Genomic DNA, 23468 nt, shown 5'->3' with positions numbered 1-23468 from the left:
TTGGTCAGTCTCTAAGGACGCGAGGAAAGCCGCAAGGACCTGTGCAGTAGAATATTGAAAGCAGATTCTCTTCCAGCTGTAGTAAGCAGAACAGGCCACAGGCTGTCCCTGAGAGCTGGAGTGTAACAGTCCACCTCACAAAAGCAGATGAAAGAGGTGGCCGAGACCCGGGCTCACTACTCTGCACCAAACCCATATTTAATGAGATGCCGAGAATCGAGAGTTGAACGAGATGCTAAGAATCAATAATGTGTTTGACTGAGGTCAAACAGTTAGAAGGGGTCTTATTTTTCCTCTGTGAAAAAACCTTAAAGACAAAGCCCTCCAAAGTTCACAAACTGTTGACCATTCAGATCGCATGGAGGTGGCTGCCATTACAACAGACGTTTTCAAGCTACTCTAGCAGAGAGGCACAGGCTTTCAATGAATCCTAATTCAGTGATGTACAAAAAGGCATATTCTCTCCAGCTCCCTATTATTTTGAACTGTATGACTGACCAAACCGGACTTTAACAAATGCAAGGCACTGCAGCAGACTCCTGATGGAGAAGTTCCAGCTAAGCCCGAACTATCTATCTCCTCCCAGGGCCTGGCAAGCCCGGGAGCAAACTGGATGATGGGCCGAGCTCCAGGGTACTGGCCAGTCACTGCACATGTTATCAAAGGGGCTGGGTCACTCTCAGCCATCTGTAGACACTGGAGAGGGACAATCACAGTATAGTTCAAGTCTGAAGATAATGCGAAAGTAATTTCGACTACACATTAAAATGCTTTGCTTTTGGCCTTTTGTTTTTTTGGAGAAAATATGTCTAATTGAGACTAGACTGCTTTTATTTATTTTTTTTAAGGTTTTGTTTATTTGAGAGCGAGCGAGCAAGCATGAGCTGCCAGCAGAGAGAGAGGGAGAAGCCAGATCCTCACTGAGCAGGGAATCTGATGTGGGTCTCGCTCCCAGGGCCCTGGGATCATGACCAGAGCGAAGGCAGATGCTTAACCTGTTTAGCCACTCAGCGCCCCAAGAAGCAGCTAATTTTTAAAATGGAATCACCAGGGACACCTGGGTGGTTCAGTTAGTTAAGCGTCTGCCTTCAGCTCAGGTCATGATCCCAATATCTTGGGATTGAGTCTCACATAAGGCTCCCTGCTCAGCGGGGAGCCTGCCTCTCCCTCTGCCTGCTGTTCCCCCTGCTTGTGCTCTCTCTCCCTCTCCCTCTATGACAAATAAAATCTTTAAAAAAATAATAAAATGGAATCACCAATATCAATATGTATTAAAAGTGTTTTTGAAATGTCCATACCTTTGAATCAGTAACTCCAATGCAAGGGTCTAGTCTAAAGACCTTGAAAAAAAGAAGAAAGAAGAAAGAAGAGCTTTTTGTCCAAAGATGTGAATTTTAAGGTTATTTATGACAGAAGAAAACTGGAGTAAATTAGGATTCACTCAAATGATCATGTAGCATTATGAAATTTATAAGAATGAAACACCTGGAAAATAGTTATTAATGAAAAAGATATAAAAATGTGAATAACACTATTTAAATAATTCTATAATTAAATGCCTAGAAAAACACTAGCATGAAATACAATAAAATATGGAATGGGTACAATAAAAAAATTAACAATGATGAACACTTAACAATTCAATGAATTCTGTAAGTTTCCATAACATTTGTTTTTCTTCAGTAATGAAAAAGATCTTAATTGAAAACAATTAAATGAGCTCACATTCCCAGAACACACACAAACTGCACGCCAGCTGAAATGAATTAACAAGGATAAGTAAAGTCTAGACTTTAAAACCCACTGTAGTTTGTCCCAAAAGTTAAACATCTGACAATGGATCACTAACGTCAAAATAGTATCCTTGTGGGGAGCCTGGGTGGCTCAGTGATTAAGCCGCTGCCTTTGGCTCGGGTCATGATCTCAGGGTCCTGGGATCGAGTCCCAAATGGGGCTCCCTGCTCGGAGGGGGGGCCTGCTTCCCTTCCTTTCTCTCTGCCTGCCTCTCTGCCTACTTGTGATCTCTCTCTGTCAAATAAATAAATAAAATCTTAAAAAAAAAAAATAGTATCCTCGTGATCTTGGGAAGTCATTTGCACCTATTCAATATCTTGCTTTTATACATTTGTCAGGGAACTGGGTAAACAAAGTGAATTTACTACATTTTTTCCTTAGTGTTTACCAAGGTAAACACAATCTTTTATTTTTTTAATATTTAAGAAATTCTTTTTTTTTTAAAAAGATTTTATTTATTTATTTGACAGACAGAGATCACAAGTAGGCAGAGAGGCAGGCAGAGAGAGAGGAGGAAGCTGGCCCCCTGCTGAGCAGAGAGCCCAATGTGGGACTCCATCCCAGGGTCCAGAGATCATGACCTGAGCTGAAGGCAGAGGCTTTAACCCACTGAGCTACCCAGGCGCCCCCAGGTAAACACAATCTTTGAGGTTCTTTTGGATCAACAATCTATCCTTAGCTCAATTCTGGGCAAACAGAAAGAAAATGCATTTGTCTCTACTCCAGAATGTCACTTGGGGCAAAGTAATAACTGGTCATTTGTATACTACACATCGAGCCATAGTTCCATTATTTATAAGCTCATGAAGTCTGTAATTAAATTGTAATGTAGTCACAGACTACAAATGTGAACATACCTTTGTTCCCTTTGAAATTTCATTGAAAATAAGGCTTCTAATTATTCAAAATGAAGAGTTGAGGGGTGGGCTGTATGTATGTTCTTTGCTGCCACACATTTTTACTGATCTGACGCACAAGAGGCTCTTTCATATTAGTCTAACTGCCTCTTCTCTGCCTTCCTATACTTTGCAAACCATCAGACCACAGGTTTGCAGGCTCCTCAGAGAAGGGGCACGATCCTTCTCATCCCTGCAAATTTCCTTATTACAGCACCTAGCACAGCATTTACAAGAAGGTACTTGACATGATTTTTAGGGAATCATTACGATTTTCTGCTTCTAATGACAGTGATGACCCAGGTAACCTTGTCTCCTGAGAGAAGTGATGGGTGAACCTGGAGGAGCCTAGACAGAGCCTGATTGCTGAAGAGAGAGAGGAGAGGGTTGGTTTTGGGCAAGGTCAGGAGCGGCGCCTGCCAGCCGGGCTCTGTGGTGGGGGGGAGGACCCGCACAGGAGACTCCAGCTGGTGGGAAGGCTGGAGAGAGAAAAGGGAGGGACCCTCCTGCTGTCTCTAGAGAAATCTAGTAAAATCTACCCTTCTAACACCTGGGGAATGGGAATGCTGCTTGCAGATGGGTGTAGGGGAAAAACAGAAGCTTGTCACAGGGACAGGTGACATAGGGACAGGACATGTGTTTATTAAATTGGATTAAGAGTCCAATAATTGGGATCAGGAGGGAGACAAACCAAAAGAGACTCTTAATGTCACAAAACAAACTGAGGGGTTGGGGGGAGGGGTGTAGGGAGAGGGGGGTGGGGTTATGGACATTGGGGAGGGTATGTGCTATGGTGAGTGCTGTGAAGTGTGTAAACCTGGCGATTCACTGACCTGTACCCCTGGGGCTAATAATACATTATATGTTTATAAAAAAATAAAAAAAATCTACAGGCACCACAGACCTGTACCCCTGGGGCAAATAATGCATTATACGTTAATAAAAATAATTTTTTAAAAAAGGAGTCCAATAATTATCTACTAAGTACCTGCTCTGTGCCCTTAACTTCCAGCTTTGGGGCATACCAGGGAAGCACAGCCCACAGTGGGCTCTGCCCTCAGCAACTCTGTAGTTCCCTAATGCTGGTCATGACCTGTGTCCAACAGTTGACTCCCATTATTCATGGATTTTGTATTTGTGGAGTCACTCACTCACTAAAATTTGTAACCCCCCAAATCAAATGTTCTTGTACAGGGAGAATGGCAAAACAAACAAACAAAAACAAAAACAAACAAACAAACAAAAATATATATTTATATAAATAAAATAAAATAGATTAAGGTCTCCTAGCTGAGGTCAAACACAGCCAACCTGCCTTGTTTTGGCTCTCCTACTGTAAACAAGAATCCCCTTCACAGTCAATTATTGCCACTTTTTTCTTTTCTTTTCTTTTCTTTTACTGTATTTTTCTTTTCCTGCTGGTGATTTCACTGTTTAAAATGGTCCCCAAGTATAGTGCTGAAGTGCCGTCTGGTGTTCTAAGCAAACACACACACGGGGACAGGGTGTGTTTGATCAGCTTCATCCAAGCAGGACTTATAGGCTGTTGGTTATGAGTTCAATGGGAACAAATCAACAATATAAATTAAGTTGTCTTTAAGCAAAAACACACATGAAACACAGTTATGTGCTGACCGGCCGGTTAACAAACACATGATCAGAACTCAACTGCGTTGCCCCTCAGAGCAATGGCTCAGTGCTCACTAACTCAGGGCAAAGAAGAAGAATGAAGCGAATCTGTGCCTTCCTCTATTGCGGTTTAACTGGAAGGGAAAGATCACCATAAGTTATCTTTATTAAGGGCCAAATGTGGGCCAAACACAGTGCTAAACATTTAAAATGCATTCATCATGTAACTCTCACAACCAGCCTGTGAGGGAGGTAGCAGCTTCATTTTACAGATGAGGAAACGGATGCTCAGGGAGGTTATGTATATTTCCCAAGGTCACACAGCCAGTGGTAGAATACTGTGCCCTACTACTTCCCAGTAGATGACTGGGGGAGATGATAAAATTGAGAACAGAGGTACCTGGGTGGCTCAGTCACCGGGCATCTGCCTTTGGCATAGGTCATGATCCCAGGGTCGTGGGATGGAGCCCCACATCGGGCTCCCTGCTCAACAGGGAGCCTGCTTCTTCCTCTCTAGCTCTTCTGTGCTTGTGTTTCCTCTCTTACTGTCTCTATCATGAATAAATAAAATCTTAAAAAAAAAAACTGAACAGAACTAAGACAGACAGCAGACTCAGTTGTTGTGATGGTAGAATAGGAGTTTAAGGGGCAATCTGAGAAGATGACAATTAGGACGATCTAGGCTGAGTGATGGAAGATCCTCCACTAGGTTGGGGGACCTGTAAGCTGGACAGTCACCTCTCCCTGTTGGAGATCCAAGGGTGCAGGTGACACGAAGAAGGTGGGCGTCCACCAGTATGAAGGCTCCCCTGCCCCACAGGGCACACCATAATCCACTCTTAATTATTTATTCATTTGCTCAACAAGAAATGGATCCCTACTATCCTATCCCAAGTAGAGACACCGGGAATTCAACAGTGAACAAAACCGATACAAAGCAGTGGGGCTCATGGAACCTAGGGTCTAGTGACAGGACTGAAAGACTGAGTTGTGTGGCTTTAGGGCAGTACTTTTCCTCAAGTATGGTGGTTTATTCCAGCTTCCCTGGATACCAACAAATGCTGATGTAGAAACAGTTCCATTCTGTCTGACTCCGATAACAGCACCGAAACTGCCAAGGAGATAAGCAGCAGCCAAACCACCCGGCTGTTTGCATTGGGATGGACTGCTTAGTTTTCTAGGGCTCCCCCTTTCCCACGGTGAACCAGATATCCTGAGAAGTCGCCCTGCTGCAAGACGTTACCCGCTGGATAAACAGAGCAAAAACTGGTCCATCATTATTATCCTAAGGAAACGATGTACCCCCAAGTCCACTGAAGGCTTTCTAGTTCAATGATTCTGAATTTGGCCTGCATGTTAAATCATCTAGGAGTTTTTTAAAGTCCTGGTGCCCAGGTTTCGAGAAAACCAATTACATCAGAATCCTGCAGGAGAACTTGGGCATCAGAATTTTATAGAACTCCCCAGGGGATTCTGATGTCCAGCCAGGGTCAAGAACCACTGCCTTAGAATGTGACAGAGCACACTGCGTGCAGGGAGAGTCGGTGGTTCCAGTATCCTGTCGATGTCACTTAAACCCTCGGAAGCTGGTGGAGCGGAGAAGCTACCATTCCCTCCTTTCTTCTGCTCTCCACCCTATGCTGGGATGTTGATGGCACCACTTTTCAAGTAGATGCAAAGAACGGACCTAAGTGGGTACCTTCCTGAGACGAATAGGGCTGTTTATAGTTAAATGTATTGATTTTTAAATGAGTTCCTGCTAAGCTGAGGCTAATGTGAAAGCCAAAGAGGAGATTCATGAACTGCATGCAAAGGGATTTATTATTTGCACCAATAAGTCTCTAGGAGTCAAGGATAATACCCAATATGTACCTAATAAATACTAACCATACTCTTTGCCAATCTCTGATTTGGGTTCATATTCTTCTTTGGAGCAATATCTTTATTTTTCTTTGTTTTTAAATGAACCAACCAACGAACCCCCAAAACATTTCCTATTATATGCAGGGAAGAAACAGACCAATAATTTATTTGAGTGTCCTTTGGGTGCCTAGGTGGCTCAGTTAAGCATCTGCCTTTGGCTGAGGTCATGATCTCAGAGTCCTGGGCCGGAGCCCCACATCAGGGTCCCTGCTCAGTGGAAACCTGCTTCTCCCTCTTTTGGCTCATGCTCTCTTCTCTCTCTCTCTCAAATAAATAAATGCATAAATAAATAATAAATGAAAACTTTAAAAAAATAATTTGAGTGTCCTTTGAATCTAAAATGTCCTCTATATCTGAAAGTGCTGTTAGAAAAAAAAGTGTGGGACCGGGAAGACAGAAATATTCCATGCTACAAAGCAGAGTGATCCCTCTGGACAGGCTCCTGGGGCTTTCCCATGTAACTCTTTGCATTTGGCTGTGGGATCTCTCAGAGACGGAGGACTCCCTGTCCTGAAATCCCTGAACAAGATGGAAAGTTTTCAGGGATTTGTTTGTAAGAACATCACCCTGGCATTTTGTTGGCATAGATTTAAACACAGGTTTCAGATGTAGCCTGAAGATACATAGGGCAGAATTACATCTGGATTGGTCAAAGTAAGACATCAAGTGGGGGCGTCTGGTGGCTCAGTTGGTGGAGCACCTGACTCTTGATTTGGGCTCAGGTCATGAACTTGGGGTTGTGAGATGGAACCCGCGTTCGGACCTGCACCGGACGGGAGGCCTGCTCAAGAGTCTTTCTCTTTCCCCGCCTCCCCCAACCTCCCTGGCAAAGACATCAACATGTCACAGTCAAGGTACTTATAAACTAACTTGCATCAGGGTTTATAATCCTAAGAACAGTAAAAACTGAAATGAAACAGCGTTTACTGAAGCTCTCCTATATGACAGGTACCAAGGGTTTTCATGTATTAGCTCACTTACGATCCCAACGATTCTAAGTGGCAGACGTCACTATTATACCTGCTTTGCAAGCAAGAAAACTGCATCAAGCAGGTTAAGGTCACCCCAGTAGTTAAGTGGTAAAGGGGGGATCTGACTCGTTTGGTCTGACTCCAAAGTTCATACCCTTAGCCAATCTTTGCTGTTATTTCCTCACTTCTATCGGTCAGATTTCGGCTGCTGGGTGGCCCAGAAGTCCCAAGAACTGAAGACGATTGGTAGGGGCAGGTCTGGGGTCCGCCTTGGAGACCTATCGAGCCCATGGTCACCAGGAGGCTATGGCTGTCTCCCCAACTTCCTGGACTGGACCTGGGAGGGCCCACGGGGTTTGCGCTGATGCACGGAATAAACCAGGGTCCTAAAGCATCTAAAAAAAGCTTCATCTCAAAGAAGCCTCAAGAAAAGAACGACCACCTCCTGGCTAACACGGACCTTTCAGAGGTGGCGAGCCAACTTCTGGCTTATTCGAGCTCTGTGGCGAATTCGTGCTCCTGTGGCTCAGGAGTCTAGGGATGGAACGGGGAGGGGGAGTAGTGGTGGTGGTGGTGGTGGTGCAGACTGTGCAGAGTTCACCGTATATAAAGTTGCTGGCCAAGCTCTGTGACTAACAAAGGGTTGGGGTTGCAGAGAGAAAACCACATTTCTTTGTGCTCAGGCAGGAGAAAAGGGCAGCATGCAAGGACAGGCCAGGCCGAGCGAGTGAAAGGAAAGAGGCCTCCAAGGAGGCAGCAATGCGGGAGGGGCTGCTCATGTTCCCTGGTCTCAACTCGGTCCCAACAGGCCTGCCCAGGCCCCGACAGTTCTCTTCCAGCAATCCAAAGGCTTGGTGGTGCAGAAAGAGCCAGGCTGCGTCAGCAGCTCTGATCTGAGACCTGCCCGAGCAGAGAGGGGCCTCTGGTTCTGAGGCTCTGGCCGGTCAAAACCCGGGCAGCCTCTGGCTCTCTGCCCCAGCCGGCCCTCTCCCGCTGGGCCGCGCAGCTCTAACAAGCCTCTCCGCACGAATCTCTTCCCCTCGCTGCGTCTCACGGAGAGCCGCCGCTGCCTAAGCATTTCATTCTCGGTCACATGCTGCACGGCTTCCCGAGGGGGGTCCTTCGGAAGCCAGGCCCGCAGGGTAATTGCTGCCGCTGCTGCCGAAATTCACGTTCAGGTTTCTGTTCCTGGAGCACAGACTTCTGAGGGCTCCCGTGGAGAAGGAGCCGCTTCGCATCCTGCAGGCGCGGGCTGCCCAGGCAAACGCCTAAAGCCTCGTGTCTGTGTGGTCTCTTTCAGAACCTTCTCAATGTTCCAGGAGATCTGTTTCTTGATAAAATTTTCTCCCTTGCTTGGGGTCAGGCCAGAAGAGAGCAGAACAGATGTTAGATCTAAAGCTTTCCCCATTCAACCACTTGACCGCTGGCCTGCTAATCCGCCGTGATGTAAAGGAAATGTCTTTGAGCCCCTCTTACTCAGGGAAAAGACAAGCCTCCAAAAACGCTGGAGCCGTCCCTTCTTCAAGAAAAACAACATGTAAAGGACAGGGTGATTGAAGGCAGCTGCATTTCTGCCTGTTAGAACATTAAAGTGCTCTCTCTTTTCCTCTCAGAAAATCAAAATGGATTATGCTTGAGTTCTCAAACCCCGACAAGGATTTTCCTTCTTTTGCAAGTCATCACCTGACAAAAAATACGCTTCAATCCTGAAAGAGAGTAGCCCTACAATGAATCACAGCTTAGATATGGAGTAAATACTATTTTTTTTTAAAGATTTTACTTATTTGACAGAGATCACAAGTAGGCAGAGAGGCAGGCAGAGAGAGAGGAGGAAGCAGGCTCCCCACCAGGCAGAGAGCCTGATGTGGGGCTCGATCCCAGGACCCTGGGGAGCAGAAGGCAGAGGGTTTAACCCTCTGAGCCACCCAGGCACACCTGGAGTACATATTATTATCCCAGCTGGGAAAACTGACACCAGAGCATGTGGGGGTGGGGGGTGGGGGGTGGGGGGGGCTAGGGGGTATGGGGGGCAGGACAGAGCTCAGTCAGTGCTCAGAGCTAAAATTTCAGGTGAAAGAGAACACTGGAGTGTACTGACAGTTTTCTTAGTAATTTTTCTCCTTCAGCCTAGCAAATGATCAAACGCCACATGCCAACGTTATGCTCCAAGAGGTCCTCCTTGGGAAAATATTCAGGCCAGCTGCTCCCAGCACACTGTCCCTTCAAAAGCCCTTGGTTGCAACTGAGGAGACGTCCCCATCTGGCCCTGGAGGGACTGACTCTAGATGGAACTCAGGTATCTGGCGGGGGTGGGTGGTGGGTGGTGGGGGTAGATACATTCAAGAAATACCCTCCTTCACTGAATGCAATATGGCACTTATTATAAGGTGCATCCCATTACCCCAAAAAGCCAAGTAAACTAAGACATTACCTTTGTTATCAAAACGAATTTCTATTTTATGCTCATAAAGCTCTTTTAGAACTATTTACACAGGAATGTATCATCTAACCCCCGTCAATCCATCAAAGAGAAAATATAAGCAAGATATATCCACTAGGGTATTCTTAAAACTTTTTCCACACTGAAAAGGGTTTTTGTTTGTTTGTTTGTTTTAATTTTATTTTTAAGTAATCTCTACACCCAACGTGGGGCTCGAACTTATAATCCAGAGATCAAGAGTTGCACGCTCCACCAGCTGAGCCAGTCAGCGCCCCCTGACTCTTGTTTTAAAGTGTTTATTTTGAAATAATTTTAGGTTAATGGTGGAGAAAGACCGTGCTGAGGGTCGAGGCTGTGGGTCTAGGCACCACACTTTGAACAGCAAGCCTGGAGAATACCTAGATTTACACACCAGAAATGCTGCATTCTGGCTCTGTGGATGGCTGACGGGCAGTTTCTGTGTTTGGAAACTGGGATAAGTACCTCCCCTTACCTTCCAAGGCTGCCGTGAGGAGCAAAGGGGCAAACATCCACCGTTAACCATAAATGACGCAAAAACATCAGTTAATCTCATTACCTACAAGGTAATGAGAACCCATGATGACTAATGAGAACCATGTACAGTTCTTGACCAGTTAAGAGTCAAGAGTGACTCTACACTGATTTGGTGCTACACACGGTATGGGATGGCATACATCCTGTGAAGCAGGTAACTGTTCCTTCACTCATTAAGTGGGTTATCCTGAAGTTCTGAGGGCGTTGCTTTTTCATAGTCAACCCTACTCCGAATGTGTGGGCTTGTGCCTGGCTCTCCCACTGTAAGTAAGGAACTTCCTACCTTATGAACGTGGCTCAGTTTTCCCTTGCGGACCCAGAACTTCTCCGCAACCTCAGCCTGCTTTGGGGCCCAGCCCAGGCTACAGCCGGCTTCTCTCCTCCTCTCCCAGGGAACCCACGCACACAGGCACCATCGGGAGGTGGGAGCTGGGGCTCCTTCTTGCCCCTAGGGTCCTCATCAGCCTCAAACCCGCCCTCCTTTGTAGAACAGTCAAGTCAGTTCAACACATCAGCTTTTTCAAAGGCCCCAGATCATTTTGCCATTAACCCAACTTGAGATAAAAGGGTTCAGCAATTCCCTCCCCCCAATCAACCAAGGCTTTCTTCTCCTCACCTCTGCACTTTCCTTGGTAGGCTTTGTGGGGGTGGTGGGCTGGTGGGTCTTATCGACCTGGAACACCCAGCCAGCGCAGTCTTGGGAAAGCTCTCCTTAGACGTTTCTAGCCCCTCCACTCACCTTCCTCAACAGTAAAGGTCTCACGGGGAAATCTTTAGAACTGCCTAAAAGAAGCTGACATTCCTTTACACACTCATAAGTCTTCTCCCACCTCGGATCTTTCTAATGCCACTCCTGGATCTAAATTACAAAAAAAAAAAAAAAAAAAAGGTTACACTCATAGGCTCCCTGGTTTAAAAGTCCTTTCGACGACAATGCAGGGTTCCTTCTTAATCGCTGCTAAAAACAAGAGCCTTACAATTAAAAACACAGATGAGGTGAGATCATTTGTGGGGTAACTTGAGGTGAAAGAAGGACCATCATCTTATCCCCTCCGTGGGGAGGAATTTAGATTGGAGAAAGGCTGGCTGCCCTTGGGCTCCATCCAAGACAGGGTTGTCACTAAACTCCCCAAAGAGGGCCTTATAAGGCAGCTTCCCGTAGAAGGCAAATCTGCAGTAAACCCAGAGGGCAGGCTCTAAGGGAAGGATGGAAATCCTATTTAGTGCCGTCAGCAGATGCCGACTTAGCTCAATCATACCATTGCATAGGTCTAGAGCATCGAAGATTTTGAAACTTGTAACAGCTTCTCCCGCATGCTTCCCCTCCTCACTTAGATTCTCTCTCAGCTCTCCGCAAGAGAAACTTTCAGACAGAATTCTCTGGACTCCTACGGGAGCATGGTACAGTATTCCACGTTTTTGTTGTTTTTTAAACCAGCAAGTTCTTCCTACTGTGTAATCTAAATGTGCCTCATGGCTACAAATTCCAGGCCCTTTAATTCCATCTCCTGAGGAATTTTAGAACAGAAGGTCAGGCATCTTCCACTTAATAACTCATTCCTAACCATGGAGAAACATTAACTTGTTTCTTGGATGACTTTCTTTGAAAAGAATCTGAAGTCCTTTAGGATCCTTTTCCAAAGCTGCCGATTGTCTTGTCCAAAGTTTCTTCTGGCTTTCAAATCTCCCCTGAAATGCGGGGATTAAAACTGGGTAAAATAAGAATGAGCCAAAGTCCTGAAGTTTCTGTGGTCAAGAAGGGCAAAATGCGGCCAGAAAAATTTTAAAAGCTGGGGTAGACTTTTTTGGGGTCTGACTTCTTCTGTGTCTGATCGGAACGTGGATCGAGGAACGGGGATTGTGGGAGAGAAAGGAAGAGCTTCCTGAAATGAGAAAGTGTCTGTAATTCGGGAGCAGGGCTGGCTAACCAGCAAGCCATGTGACGGGTCATTTCTAAGAAAAAAAGTGCAGCACCATGCGCTCATCTCTCCCGGGTAACACACAGCTTGCCCCCGTAGGTTAGCGACCCAGATTTAACAATGCTTTTAAGATCTGGGAAGCTTAAGGTGTGAACAAGTCTAGGCATTTCTCGCTGGGATTATTCTAACAGCTTCTTAATGGGAGTCTCTGACCCCATTCTGCCCTCTTCCAGTCCATTCTAAGGGTGGCCAGCACAGACTTTTAAAAAACGTAAATCCAATCACATCACTCACTAGGTCCCACTGCTCTTGTGATCACCTCTAAACCTCGAAGCATCTAAACGTCTCCCTCCATCACTGGGCTCTGTCAAGTGTCTAGCCACCTCTGCTCTCTCGTTTTGCAAGGAAGCCCCATGGAACCACGTGCCAGTCCTTTTGCGGCTAACAATACCCATCACATCTCCCTTTTAAGTCCATTCCAACTCCCAGGCCAGCTCTGCTCTAGCCAATTCCTTCACATTCCTGTCTCAGGGCCTTATTCTACAAAGAAGTCATTCCCAGCTCTTTTCCTACAAATCCGGATGAAGGCTCCTTCTTCCTCTGGGTCCGTCTTATGATGTAACTGTGTTAGCTTAACAAAGTATTGCACGGACTTCCATTCCCCCCATCCCTGGAGATAAACCAGACATTTAATAATTTAATTTTTGAATCCCTGTTTTAACTTTCCATAGAGTTCTACAGTTCTGAGTTCTACAGTTCTACAGTTGCCAGTCGCGACGTGTTTTTTCCATGCCACCAAGCAAGTCTTTGACACTCGTTGGGTGTCCTACAATCCTTTTCTGACACTGTCTGCCCAGAGACAGTGTTAGCTCGCACCGCTTAGTCCCACCAGACTATACCCACACTTTCAGATGCCCATCACAAGTCGTTTGTCACCTGTGTTTCTAACCAGCCACAGATGGGAGGTTCCAACCACTCCCTCTGGTTCAGTTAATTTGCTAGAGAGAGTGGCTCACAGAACTCAGAGAAACATTTTGCTCACACAATTACCAATTTATTATAAAAGGACACAATTCAGGAAGAGCCAGACAGAAGAACTGTGTAGGGCAAGGTATGGGGAAAGGGGTATGGTTGGAGCCTCCATGCCCTGTCTGGGAGCACCACTCCCCCAGCATCTCCAATGTTGACCGACCCAGAAGCTCTCTGAACCAGTCCTTCTGGGTATTTGTGGAGTCTTCTCTACATAAGCATGACTTAAGGATTTGATGACAATCATCGGTGATTGAACTTGATCTCCAGGCATCTCCCCTCCCAGGAGGTCGAGGGGTGGCCTTGAAAGTTCCCATGGAATCATCACGTGGTTGGTCCCACCAGCAGGCAGCCTGCCCCTCCTCAGTCCCAAAGTTACTCATCAACACAGCAAACGATACTCCACCACCCTCCACACTTAGGAAATTCCAAAGGCTTTGGGAGCTTCGGGGCAGAAACGGAGTAAGATCACATATGTATTTATTATAAATCACAATATCCCAAGTTCATACCTCATTGGTGGATAGTAATACAACAGGAACAGCTAAATGATAGGTTCATTTTTAGGTTGCTAACTAAATGAGCTTTTCAAAGAGCCAATGTTTAAAACCCATCAAATGAAATGAGTTTCTGAAAACAAAAATCTTTTACTGAAGCTTCTTCCATTAACACAACCGTTTCTGCAGCTCTGAGCCTAATTCTTACCATAAAGGGGATGGAGAAATGTTGGGATTTCGGGGGGGAAGCTGACCCCCTAATGTTAGAGCTCAGGACAGCATTAGAAGGGAAGAGGAGTCAAGGGTCAGATGTATTCCTTGGCCTAGACTTCAGGAAGGCAGAACATACACGGAGAAAAGAGACAGACAGGCAGCAGGGTCCATAACCTGCATTTCCAAGTGGGAAGGCTCTTTCTTCCATGGATTCTTTTGTTTAACCAATATGTATTTACCAAGTGTCCAACTAATCGCCAGCCACTGTGTTTATAAATAATTCTAAGATGGACTCCCTCTTTCAGGATGCTCCTGGTCTAGTGGGGAGGACAGACATTCCCAGAGCCCTGTGGGGACAATGGGGAGTGCTCTACGAACCCGCAGAGCTGGTTTTTCCCTCGGGAATTCTGGTCCTTTGGCCGAAATCATCCCACGATCCTCTGCGGGGCTTGGCCCGGCCTCATTCACACGGCTCCATCCCCAGCCTCCACCCCATTTCCCTGTTGTACATTCTCAGGGCACACGCTGTTAAATGTGCTGTTTCCGTCTAAAGCTTCCAGTAAAAGCCATGAGAGAGGGATCCTGTTTATTTTATTCGAGGCTGCTCGCCCTGAGACTAGAACACCTGGCACACTCAAAATTCATTCAGCGCATGTTTAAAGCATCTACTAGTGCCAGGCAGGGATGGAGGCACAGATCAGGAAGCGAAAACCCCCTTTCCTCGCAGAGCGTACTTTCTAGTTTCATAATGACAACGCGTATCTATTGAGTGCTTTCTGTGGATAATCGCCACAACCCTGAATGTCAACGGCGACTCTGAGACAGGTCCGATTATAATCCTTTTTATTACCGTTGAGGAAGCCCAGTCCCAAGTGGTCAAGTAACTTGCCCGAGGGTAAGTGACGGGGTTAAGATGCGCACCCGAGAGTCCGGCTCTAGAGCTCAGTGTCTTAGTATTCTGGTAGAACGCCTCTTGCTTATATATACATAGTATCTGTGCAATAAATATGGTTGGAAAATGGCTGGATGCTTCCAGAGAACCGAAGGAAGACAAGGACATCATCCTGGGGGTGTGGGGTAGGTGGAGCGCAGTGGGGTAGGTTGCTTCATGGAGAAAGGGACAGGGGCTGATCCTGGAGCCTGGAATTCAAAGGGTGGGAAATAGTGAGGGTGTGATTACAAACAGCAAACTGCAACATTCTGTGCCTGGAGCATGAGGGGGTGGGAGAGAAGAGGCCAAAATAATACCATTATGGTCAAGAGGTAGTTTGAACTTGGGTCCCCATGTACTCAACACAGAGACCCAAAGTGGCTGCAATGCAATCACCAAGAAGCTCGGATTTAAAGCATCACGAACAAAAGGTGTCAACCAAGAACCAGAATAAAGGAGCGCCCTGTTCTCTTCCAACTGAGTGATTTCGTTGTAGACCTCAGCACCTCTAGAACTTTTTATCAAACTGAATTGTCAAATCCTCTCTTCCACTTGCTCAGGACACCAGGGACCTCAATCAGATCTAATGGTTCTAAATTCATGACGGCAGTTCCAAGGTTTGAGATGATTAGCTCATTACCATTTGGACATATTTCAAGATGACGGCTTTGCCTCTCATCACAGGCACAGAAAACAAGCAGACCAAGATCTTTCCCCAGACCGTAGGTAGGTGGTGATCTCAGAAAAGAAGGGGACAATTGGTAGGGTCTCCAGGGCTCCAAGGAAAGCACTCAAGGAGGCGAGATTGTGACTCGTAGGGATAGCTTCTCACTCATCAAGACCAGATCTGTTTGTGCATCCGTGGCTGGAGAACACTTGCGTCAGCACAGTGCTGACGTGTACTAGATGCTCCAGAAATGCCGGTAAACGGGATGAACAGGAACACCCCCTTCCTCTCAATACTCGAGGAAGCCTAACTCAAGTTTCTCCTCGGGGCAGAAATGGCTGGAGGAATCTAGAAAACGCATCTCGTAGTCTTTGCAGAGTCCTTGGACTAAATGGCACAGAAAGAAACAGCACTGTCAGGTTTGCCTGTCACATCAGGAGAAATAGATCAGGAGATCTGGTTTTGGCCCCATTCATCTCTGCTGTAGAAAAGTATACTGGTAGACCTCACGGTCTTTTCTGCTTTCTATGGCGTAATAATAAACGGTCCCAGGCACTAGACCCATATCTCTAAATTTAGTTTGGGAAGAAAAGGCTAATTTATGTCAAAGTTGCCAGTTTTAGATGCTATTTCCCTTAACATTTTCCCAGAAAAAAAGAAAAACCAGGTCCGTATCTTCATGGGGTTTGCAGTCTGAAAAGATGCTGAGAAACTGGGTATACCTGGCATCAGGTGATGGGACTATTATATACGATTATTCAGTCTCAAGATGTTATAATCCCACTGTGTATTTAGAGACGCACATAGTAGGAGAGGAAAAGGAATAAAACCAGCCAGAATCAGCAACAATGCTTAAACAATCACCCAGTGAACCTTCCGCTCTGATAAGCAAGTACCAGTCCTTTGGAAAGACTATGGGGAAAATTTCCCCTTGGAAGGTTTATAAGAAAAATCGCAGTATTTGGAATGAATTTTTAAACTGCACACATTTCTCTTTTCAGGAAATGACTGATAAATTAGATCCAAAAGAACAAATGACTGTGTTTCTGTTGGAAAAGTCTGTGAATTAGTTTGGGTTGTGATTTTCTAAGTTTAAGGTGACAGTAATCTAAGGAGTCAACAGTAAGTTACATGACTTAAGGCTTTCAGTAGTGAACTCTGAAATTAGTGACATATGACCTATCAGAGTATGGATTTCTGGGAAAAGCTCTAAAAAAAGAATTATTTGGAAAGTGTGGGGAAAAGTCTGGGCTGTGCTTAAGGAAGCAACTGCTTCTGTCATTTCAAGAGAACTGCCTCCTTCCCTTTCTCTACATTGGCTGGGGCTGGGGCCAGGAGAGGGACTGCCAAGGTTGGATCTCTAGCTTTCCCTTGAAATTACTGCCTACGGAAAATGTTATTTCAGACAGAGTTAAAACCTCTGAGGTCTCTTTCCCTTTACAAGTCCAGACACTTATTTATTTTCCTCTTTCATTTATGGCAAGTTTGGACCTGTCTGGAATTAAAATAAATGATCTAACATAACCTCAAAGGCATTCCTGCTGAACCGGGCATCCTGGGGACGAGTTACACAAAAATGGGACAAGAAAGAAAACAAAATGGTCATCAGGTTCATAATATAAACTACATAAAAACATTCTTCCAAGAGTTTGTACCTCTTGTCCACAAATAATTAGCTAGACTACTGTTTGAGAATCTTTAATTTCCAGTAAGTGAATTACTCTAATATTAAGAACCATAAAATCCAATTTTCAAAATTCTTACAGCCTATCCAATTAAACGCAGGATAAATAACTTCTTTGAAAGTCCTTGCTTTGCACTTCATCGTCAAACTCTTTCCCCCTCTCTGACTTCACTTCTACCTACCCACCCAAGCCAAGAAAGGACGAGGAAGAGGGCATCCCTGGCTTTCCCAAAGAGTGGGGGCAGCTTTTGCGAATCGACTTGCCATCTGAACGTACATACACTCGCCAGTCCTCACTTCTGGGCGCACGCAACAAGCTATCAAAATAAAACCAGAGGGAGAGAGAGAGGGAGAGAGAAGAGGGGGCGTCGTCCACGCTTCCCGGCGGCGCCAACTCCTCCCTTCGCCTCCGTCTCCCCCCCCGCCCCCCGGGATGCCCGCTGGGTCGTCGCGGGGCACCGCGACGGCGGACGCCCTGTCGGGTCTGATCCGCCAGGGGGCGCGCGGCCGCCCGGGCGGGGTCGGAAGGGAAAGCGCTCGTGCCCACCTTGCTCGCAGGTGCCCTTGCTGACCTGGGTGACGGCCTTCTCCCCGCGGCTCTCGGCCCGCAGGCTGGCGGCGCGCAGCTGGCACCCGCTGGGGTAGGTGACGCCGTCGCTGCCGCACACCGGGTAGCGGCTCTTGCACACGCACACGCCGCTCACCTCCGGGCCGCCGGCTGCTGCCCCGGCTTTACCCTTCCGCCTCTTGCGGCTCTTCACGCACTCCATGCCCGGCGCGCAGTGCCCCCTGCCGGCGCCGCCGCCCCCGCACGGCTCGCCCTCGCCGCGGGCGCACACCGGGCAGCAGCCGCACGCGTCGCGGGTCTCGCCCAGCGGACAGCCCCGCGGGGGCAGGGGCGGGCAGGCGGCCGGCTCGCAGGGGCCGCAGGCGTCCGAAGAGGAGGAAGAGGAGAGGGGCAGGAGCAGGAGCAGCAGGCCGGCGGCGCCGACGAGCAGGACGCTCAGCGGCGGCCGCTCCATGGCTGGGTGCGGAGGCGGCGGGAGCGCGAGTGAGTGCGGTCCCGCGGCCCCGCGCTTTAAACCCGGCGCCCCGCCCGGCCCGGCCTCGGGAACCACACCCCGGGGCGGTGAGAGCTCGGCCGCCCCGCCCGCGCCGCGCCTCCCGGGACCGCCCGGCTCCAGCGCGCCCCTGCCGGCGGGGCGGGCTTGCGCGCGGGCCCGGGGCGCTCGGCCTCGCGTCGGCTGCGCTCGCCTTCTGCCTCCCGGCGCGCCGCCCCCGCTGCGCCCGGGGCCCTGCGCTCAGCCCCGCGCCCCGGCCCCCAGTCCCTCGGGGTCGCCCGCGGGGACGGCGCCTGTCCCAGCCCCGATGTGTATACTTCTTGACGACAACAACGACTTCGTGACGACCCTGTGTTTAATCGATTAAATTCTCCTTGGGCCTGGGACACCTGACTGCTGATGACTCTTTTAAGAACAAATCGTGTTTAAAACGCCACGGGGGGGATTTGTGTCCCCGTCGGCCACAGACCGGCTGTGGTCTCGGGTGCCGGGCTAAGAGGACAAACCATTGCCAAGCACTCCTCTTTTTTGGAACTTCCTAATTGACTCCTCCCCCAGTGCTCCCTTATGCCAAGTCAAGCTCAAGTGTGAGTTCTGGAATTCATGAGAGAGCTGCTTCATCGCCTTGGGTTCATTCTAAATTGTGGTGCATCTCCATCACACCTCTCCAGGGAGCAGGGCACCGCTGGGTGTGCCGCTGAGGCACCCGAAGCAATTTCCCCTGTAGTGGCATGAGGTGTTTGATACAAATGACTGACATTTCCTCCTCCATCTCCCTGTAAAGTGCTCTGCAGACTTACCCTCGAAGGCTCTTTTTCTGAGAGTGTGCCCTTAGAAATCCCTCCTATCCAGACCTTTAAATTCTGTCCCTTTTTATTGAACATACAACCCTGCAACGTGCGTCGTTCTACATGTCTTTTAGTTCTTTAGAGTTCTTTTTTCTTAGTATAAATCCAAGGATTTATGGGATTGCTGACTCCAAGTGTGCGGTTCACGATGCCACCGACAATGTGATGTCAGTCTCATCGGCTTTCCTAGGATTCCTTTGTAAACTTTTTTGAAAATCATACAATCACAAAATTTATTCAGGTAATAAAAAACGAAGCATCCTTCTCTCTAGAAAACCTAGCACTCCTTTTTGGCATCTCCTTAGATATTCTGGGAAAGTGACACTTTTCTTTACAAGGTCATATGTGGACATGGCCATTGTTGAGGAACGATGAGAAGTCTTTGGAGCAGAGTTTTCCTAAATATTCTTGCCTTCGTCCCACTGTGAGATACAGTTTACATGACCCAGTATACGGTCCCAAACTGAAACAAATCCAGAGAGCACTCTGGTATTTCCTGTTCCGTTGCAATGTTGTGAGCTCATTGGTCAAGTTCCACTAAGTTGATGATGACCCACTGTGACTATCCTGTCACAGTTTTACCTTCCCCACAACCTGACCGGAGAAGAAGGAGTCCAGGGCAAGTAGTTTACTTGAGAGGCCACATAAGGACACACCAGTTGCAGTGGGGTTTTGGGGAGGCTGATGGACATGGACAGAAAGGGAAGACAGGCAGCAAAGGTGCTTATCAAGTTAGTTCCCAGGTGGGTGTGCAGGTGAATGAAGCCCCGAGGCTCTACATGTTGTGTGTGTGTGTGGGGGGGGAGCATAGGGACACTGACAGCAGCTGTATGGTGTCCTGAAACCCTGCATCAAAGCCAGCAGTAAGAATGCAAGCCTGTGGGACAGTTGAATTCCTTTGAGGGTCCTCACTGCCCAGGAAGCAGAAGAGCAGTGGCGTTCTTGTCACTGAAGGGGGCGCCTGGGCTGTGTGATAGCGCCACTAAGGAGACCTGCAAATAGGCACAGATGTGGTTATTCAGAAGAAGGAGAAATGGCAGGAAAATGGAGCCTGAGGACAAAGCCATATGACAACTCCTCGCCTGCAAGAAAGAAGATATTATCACCAATTCAGCTTTCGTTCTAGTCCATTGAAAGGCCTGGGTCTGGAGAAAGAATTATGTCATTTGCAAATAGAGGGAACTTTATACTTCTTCCTGTTTAATCTTGATGCCTCCCCCCCCCCCCCCCCCCCGCCTAACTGTCCTGGGTAGAGCCTCCAGTTTAATGTGGTAAGAAGTGGTAAGAGTGGGCATCCTTGTCTTGGTTCTGACCTTAACCTTAGAAGGAATGTTTTCTTTCACCACTAAGGATAATGTTGCCTGTGTTTCATAGATGATCATATTAGGTTGAGGAAATTCTTTTCTTTCTTTCTTTTTTTTTTTTTTTTTGAAGATTTTATTTATTTGTTTGACAGAGACAGAAAGGAGGCAGAGAGGCAGGCGGGGGGTGGTGGTGGTGGGGAAGCAGACTCCCCGCTGAGCAGAGAGCCCTATGTGGGACCTGATCATGACCCTGAGATCATGACCTGAGTGGAAGGCAGAGGCTTAACTCATGGAGCCACTCAGGTACCCTGAGGAAATTCTTTTCTGTCCCCCATTTTGTTGAGTGCTTTTATCACCAAGAGTTGGAATTTTAACTCTCAAATTGCTAAATGCCTTTTTTGGATCTGTTGAGAGGATCAATTAAAGATGTGTTTCATTCCATTGATATGGCATGGCAAATTAATTGATTTTTGACCGTTAAATCAAACTTGCCTGCTTGGGATAAAATCCCACTTAGTCATGGTTATCGCCCTTTTTTATGTGTTTCTGGGTTTGGTCTGCTAATATGCTGTTGCAGGGTTTAGGCATCTGCATTCATTGGCAATATTGGACCACAGCTTGCTTTGTTTTTGGTTTTGGTGTCAGGGTGATAGTGGCCTCAGAGTGAGTTAGGAATATTCTCTCATCTTCTGTTTTTGTTTGTTTGTTTGTTTTTGAAGAGATTCTGAAGAGCTGGTATTAATTTTTCCTCAGATGTTTAGCAGACTTCACCAGTGAAGTCATCAGGGTCCCGGCTTTTCTTCACGGACTGTATTTTGTTACTAACTCAATCTCTTTACTTGTTATACATGCGTATTAGTTTGCCAGGCTGCCATAATCAAATACTAGAGATAAGGTGGTACAAACAACAGAAATTTCTTTTTTTTTTTTAAGATTTAATTTATTTATTTGACAGACAGATCACAAGTAGACAGAGAAACAGGCAGAGAGAGGGGGGAAGCAGGCTCCCCGCTGAGCAGAGAGCCCAATGTGGGGCTCGATCCCAGGACCCTGAGATCATGACCTGAGCCGAAGGCAGAGGTTTAACCCACTGAGCCACCCAGGCGCTTCCAGAAATTTATTTTCTTACAGCTCCAGAGTCTCGAAGCCCCAGATCAAGGTGCTGGGCGGGTTGGTTTCCTCGAGGGCTATAAGGGCAAGCTCTTCTCCCTACTCCAGACAAGGTGCCGGTCACAAAGTACTAAGCCGCCCCTCCCTCGCTAAGCAAGACTACTACTTGACCTAAATAAAAACTTGAAAGAAAAAAAAAAAAAGACTGCTGCTTTACCAATTATTTCTATTACTCAAGTCTGCCTTCCCTATGGATGAGAATGATTGAGATAATCATAGAATTGCTTCATCCAGAGTGAACTCCTGCCTCCTTAGACCATCCCCAAAATTACTCAAACGAAGTCCAAATCCTATAATCGGTTCTTTCCAACACTCTTAACTGTGGGAACTCTGCCGCCCAATGGCTCTTGCTACATTGAGTACGAAAGCCGATGTATTCGACTACAGGTGTGTTCCTGGTGACCTTTGGATGAAGGTCAATGGCACATGAGAGATTTGTTTCCCAGCTCCTTAGTTTCTATCTATTCCAGCTCAACATTCCTCCACCCCAACCCATAGCACACTCCCAAACCCTTTGCAAATGGGCCATGTACCTAGCAAGCATCTTTCTGGGGTGGGGGGCATCTCCAAGACTTTCTAGTCCAGCAAACTTCTATGGCACCTGTGGGAGGCTGAGGGAGCCATGTGGCCTGCTCTGCTGTGTCCCTCTGTGCCCTGCCTCCCCAGTAGACATCTAACTGGAAAATGGACTACCTGTCTCCCATTTTTGCAAATACCATAAGTATATTGGCTCCCCCCACCCCCTTGGCTTCTTTGGGTGGGAAGGGGCAGGCATGGAAGGGGAGGAAAACCCTTCTGTGTCCTCCACGAGGCTGTCATTGCCCCCCACCCCCCACAACCTGCTTATATAGAGCAGGGGTGAGTGTATCTGATGGGGTTGATTGTTGTAGGCCATTTAGCACTGGGAAACATTCTGGTGGCTCTTTTGAAGAATCTGGGGACAAGAAGCATCTGTAGTTGTGGGTTGTGGATCCTAGTTCCATTTCCAGGCACCGGAAAAGTTGTTCTATCTAACAGTTTGTTACGATAGACACTCATCATCTTTATCATCATTTCATTTTCTCCTCCTCTCCCTCCCCCTCCTTCATCATCACCAGTAAGTAGATTGTCATTGGGATGGCGCGTGAATGATGTCCCCAGCCTAGGCAAACGGCACATGAAGAGGATGAGGCCAGTGGGAAGGATTTTGGCACATCCCAACAACGGGAAAAACTCCAGCACCGCTGAAGCGAGGTGTGCATGGGGAGCCTTGGGGAGAAATGACTCTGGAGAGAAGGCAGATACGAGATGATCAGGGTTTCTGCACACCATGCCCACGACTCTGGACCCGAGCTCATAGATGTCAGTGAGCTGTTGAAGGATGCAGGGGAGAGGCAGGATCAGGTTTACAGCATAGGAAGGTCAGTACAGAAGCGTCAAATGGATTCAAATAGGGACAGACTTGAAGGAGTGTCATTTCTACAAAGTAGGGGCTACCTTTAGCCTTTGGAGTGTCTTTATATAAACCAGAAGAAAGCCCCCCCCCCCCTTCTTGGGCAGATACAGCACAGGGGGTGCAAGACTTGGCAAGTAGATGGTGACTTTGTGCCAAGAAGAAGTTGCCTCTTCCTCCTGGGAGGAGAACTAAGCCCACACCAAAATACACGGCGCGGCAAGTGAAGGGAGAGCTGAGTTTCAGCCTCACTCACTTCCTGTGTGCACAGTGCACAGCCTTACAGGGAAGCCCAACCCGGTGCCAACCTTGGGTCTGATACAGAATGGGCACAGAGTTCAATATTTTTTTTAATAGAAGATTTTATTTATTTATTTATTTGACACAGAGAGATCACAAGTAGGCAGAGCAGCAGGCAGAGAGAGAGAGAGGGAAGCAGGCTCCCTGCTGAGCAGAGAGCCTGATGCCAGGCTCGATCCCAGGACCCTGAGATCATGACCTGAGC

General features: G+C 47.3%; 1 protein-coding gene across 1 annotated transcript in view; it reads right to left on the bottom strand.

The window, feature by feature from the left end:
* Window positions 1-18230, bottom strand: part of IGFBP7 (insulin like growth factor binding protein 7) — a 77363-nt gene extending 59133 nt beyond the window's left edge. The window contains exon 1 of the mRNA XM_059160467.1: window positions 17696-18230. Coding sequence (XP_059016450.1) covers window positions 17696-18170 — 475 coding nt within the window. The 5' untranslated portion in view covers window positions 18171-18230. The remainder of the gene's footprint in view (window positions 1-17695) is intronic.
* Window positions 18231-23468: the final 5238 nt, after the last annotated feature.

The sequence above is a fragment of the Mustela lutreola genome, chromosome 1, assembly GCF_030435805.1.
Source record: "Mustela lutreola isolate mMusLut2 chromosome 1, mMusLut2.pri, whole genome shotgun sequence".
Taxonomy (NCBI): Eukaryota; Metazoa; Chordata; class Mammalia; order Carnivora; family Mustelidae; genus Mustela; species Mustela lutreola.
This window is presented reverse-complemented; position numbering and strand designations above follow the sequence as displayed.